The sequence below is a fragment of the Dendroctonus ponderosae genome, unplaced genomic scaffold (genome assembly GCF_020466585.1).
Source record: "Dendroctonus ponderosae isolate FM_Combo_2020 unplaced genomic scaffold, Dpon_F_20191213v2 Dpon_F_20191213_6, whole genome shotgun sequence".
Taxonomy (NCBI): Eukaryota; Metazoa; Arthropoda; class Insecta; order Coleoptera; family Curculionidae; genus Dendroctonus; species Dendroctonus ponderosae.
The window spans coordinates 684,942-688,915 of NW_026018814.1; the positions used below are offsets into that span (position 1 = coordinate 684,942).

A 3,974-nucleotide genomic window follows, 5' to 3' on the forward strand; every position below is an offset into this window, starting at 1 on the left:
CCCGACGATAACGGATGTCCTAAAAAACGCCTTGTTGGTGTGTTCCTGTCGAGGGCGACTGATTAAAACATGGCTTTCGATTGAAACATTCCCAAAGGAAAAAACGCTCTTCAACTTTGGATAGACCGATACTGATAAGGAATTGTGCGGCTTTCACACCCATTTCTTCGGAGGAATCCAATTTATCTGGCTCTGGAGCATGGCAAGTGAAAAAAACGAAACGGGCCTTAAGGGGGATCGTGCTTTGCAGGAAAATGCAGGAAGCTGAGTCGGAAATACGTGGGGTCCTGCAATGTCTCGATCGAATTACCCGTTGGAAAACTGTCGCCGATGGAACAACTAAAAACAGGCTTTAATGGATTCGTTTCCCTTAACAAGCCGAATTAAATTACCCCCGAAATTCCTGCTGTTAAGCTCAACATAATCAACACCATCCATCACCGTGCTGTGACTTCTTGCTCAGGATAACAGGATTATTATGAATAATGTTTCCATTTTAATTCCTTGCGCCCCGACAAGTAATCAATAATAAGCATAATTAAAAAAAGYTCACTTAACCAAGTGAAATTAATGAGTCGAATGGCACATTCAATGTACTTAAGAAAGTTCGCGTCAAAAATCCCGTGAGTATTCAATCAATAGCARGCACCTGAGTGGGAAAACGTGGAAAGTGGAAGCTAAAAATAACATAAACCACCCGGTTTACAACCCTTCCGAATTTAATAATTCACAATTTCATAAAGCCCCAACAAAGCCAGCCAGTCACGTTTCAACCCGAGTGGTTTATGGGGCACCATCATGCAACCCGATGAATTACGCATCGAAATAGTTGAAAAACGTGTTTTTTTTCACCCATAGTTGGGGGAATAAAAGCGCAAACTAGTGAAAACTGCCATTGCAATAACGTTGGTTTATACAGGGTGTCCGTAATTGAAACCAGAAGAATTCGGGAGCAAACTTTTCTTGCTCTAATGGGATTTAGTGGCATTAGAAAAATGGGGTTTTTCAAGTCGATTGTGGCCGGAAAAAATCTGTTAACATCAAATCAAAAACCCCAGTTTAGTCTATTCCCAAAACTATTTAACCAAAAATGTACTTCACCAGAATAGCAGATTTTTTCCCAAAATCTGGATCAATTTCAAGCTGCTCTCAAGCCCAAACTGCAATCAAACTACTGTTTTTTACAATTTGACGTTAATTTAATCGCGCTTTGTATAAAAATTCTTCCAAAAATTCATCAACGACTATTTTCAATTTTAGCGCAAGTTTCAGTCTCGCTAGATTTTACACAGAACTTACGTTTCCCACTTACTATTGTTATAAACCTTATAAAACTGAACATTTTTACGTTTTAAAGATATTTTAATCGAGCATTGTTTGCTTAACACTTTGCGGATAAACGGATCTTGTGTTGCTGAAATTCAAATTGTTTTCCATTTCTCCGTAGTTTCAATAGCAAAAATTCGATTTTTTCGCAGTTGAAACCTGAAAACTGAAGAAATGCAAAAGTGTTTATCTTTTGGAGCAAAGACTTGTTGAATTTTCTAAATCGTCTAAAACCCTCCCGACTGATGAAAACTGTACATTTTCTCAATCCAACCAGTAAAGGTGCTTTTCCTTGACACTTTTGGCGCTCACTTTTGAAGCAAACGTTGCAAAAGCTGAACTTTTTTTAGATTTTAATGCGATTTTAATCGCGCATTGAATACATAATTATTCCAAAAGTTGACTGACGACGATTTTTTAATTTGTTAGCAAGTTTTAGTCCTATTATTATCCTTATTCGAACTGTTTTACATTTTTCCTACTTCCTTCCCTGCTAGAAAGGAACACTTTTGGAACAAAAACTTGTTGAACTCTAAATCGTCCAACTCTCGATGGAGTCAAGAAATGTGTACAGTTTGCCACCGCAACCCATAATTGTGCTTCTTCTGAACACTTTTTGCACAAAAAAAAAACAAAATTTGCAACTTTTAATGGAAATGTCCGATTACATTACAGTCTGTATTTTTGCCGGAGAGAAAATAGGCCGTCGTTCGGTAGAATTTCTTCCTGACGTTTCGCAAGCACGAGTAGCTTGCATCTTCAGAAGTGGTTTGTTTGAACGCTTACACTGTTCTCATCAGAACCCGCGTTCAGTTCTGCGGAAGAACTGAACGCGGGTTCTGATGAGAACAATGTAAGCGTTCAAGCAAACCACTTCTGAAGATGCAAGCCACTCGTGCTTGCGAAACGTCAGGAAGAATTAGCTTCCTTATCAAGGATTATTCGCAGGTTTTTCAAAATGATCTCGGTTACCGCGGATCGTTTCACTTTTTAGCGAGTTTTTTTCCGATTTACATGTGTAGAAACCCAACGCGATGGAAAGTTGGGTGTTGTAAGGTTCTATAGAAAAAACTCGGTTCTGTACGTCGTTAAAGTCTCGAATCTATGACTTCATCAGGGTTTTTTTATATTTTCGCAAAACAAGCTAAGTTTGCAAGGGCCGTTTCAACCACCTTTTCCTTCCTTAACTCATAGAGTAAATACTAAAGGTGATCTTTGTCGCATTTTTTAGAGAAATGTCGACGTTATAAACCGTGATAGTTTTGACTTTGCACCTTTCCCACCGATTTTTTGAGAAATTTTCAAAATGAGGTTATTTTGTTGGTTTTTCAATTATGTGTTTTTTTCCAGTTTAAAGGCCGCAAGATCCAAAGCAGGTAGAAAGTTGCACATTTGCCTTTTATAAGGAAACAGAATCTGCTTCTGGCCTAAATTTTCTTAACTCGTCGTTACATTTTATAGGAAAAAATCGATTTTAACCACGCTGAAAATGTCAAATTTACAACTGCATCGGGTATTTTTTGGTAATTTTTCAAACCAGACAAATTTGGAAACTGCGGTTTCATGCATCCTTTATTTTTTTAACTCGTAGTGTAAAAACCAGACATGAACGGAAACTTGGCTTTATTGCATTTGCTAAAGAAAAGTGCATTCTATCCACGCTGAAAGTTTCACACTCGCAACTTCATCAGGTATTTTTTGAGATTTTTTCAAACCCGAATTCTTCCAAATGTTGATGCTTTTAAACGCGCAACGAGATGCGGGTCTCTAGAGGAAATTCGGCTCTACACGTGTTTAAACCTTCGAATTTGTAGCTTGATCTGGGGTTTTTTGAGATTTACGCAAAACAAGCTACGTTTGCAACCGCCGTTTTGCCCACATTTCTGTTGCCACATTTTATAGAAAACAACAGATTCTATAAACCGAAAGGATAATTTTTGCATTTATTTCGCAATCAAAAGCTTCCGGAACTTCACTTCTGGTTTGTTGCAGGGTCAAGCAGTGGTCCAACTAGCTAAAACCGTCCCAGACGTGACCATTTTCGGACTGTGCTCTAAAGGAAAACACGACGTTCTAAAAGAAGCCACGTCCCCAATTGACCATTTGCTTGAGCGAGGATCAGACTATGTGAGCGAAGTCAGGAAGGTAAATCTGCGAATCAATCATCGGCAGGAAAAATCGAATCAGGCAATTTTCCTTAGATTTCCCCCGATGGAGTCGACATTGTGCTGGACTGTCTATGCGGCGAAGAGTGCAATAAAGGCTACAATCTGCTTAAGCCCATGGGAAGATACGTTCTCTATGGAACGTCGAACGTTGTTACCGGCGAAACGAAGGGCTTCTTCAGCGCCGCTCGCTGTGTAAGCCCCCAAAGCCTAAAATGTTATCGAAAAACCTGCTAAAGTTGCTGTTTTTTCCCTCTTTCAGTGGTGGCAAGTAGATAAAGTTTCCCCTCTGAAGCTCTTCGACGAAAACAAAAGCTTGGCCGGGTTCAACCTGCGCCACTTGATGTACCAGCAAAACGGCGCCGCTCACGTGAAACAAACGGTCGAGAAGGTGTTTGAGCTGTTCCAAGGCGGCAAAATCAAACCCCTTTTGGACTCCACATGGGCACTTGAGGATGTAAGTAAAACACCCCAATCTACCCC

The 3,974-nt window shown here is 39.8% G+C and overlaps 1 protein-coding gene across 1 annotated transcript in view; it reads left to right on the plus strand.

Annotated features, from left to right (window-relative positions):
* LOC109542324 (synaptic vesicle membrane protein VAT-1 homolog-like) overlaps positions 1-3,974 on the plus strand; it is a 30,293-nt gene that overhangs the window by 23,822 nt on the left and 2,497 nt on the right. Inside the window, exons 4-6 of the mRNA XM_019911513.2 lie at positions 3,319-3,471; positions 3,528-3,686; positions 3,754-3,948. Of these exons, the coding sequence (XP_019767072.2) occupies positions 3,319-3,471; positions 3,528-3,686; positions 3,754-3,948 (507 nt within the window). The remainder of the gene's footprint in view (positions 1-3,318; positions 3,472-3,527; positions 3,687-3,753; positions 3,949-3,974) is intronic.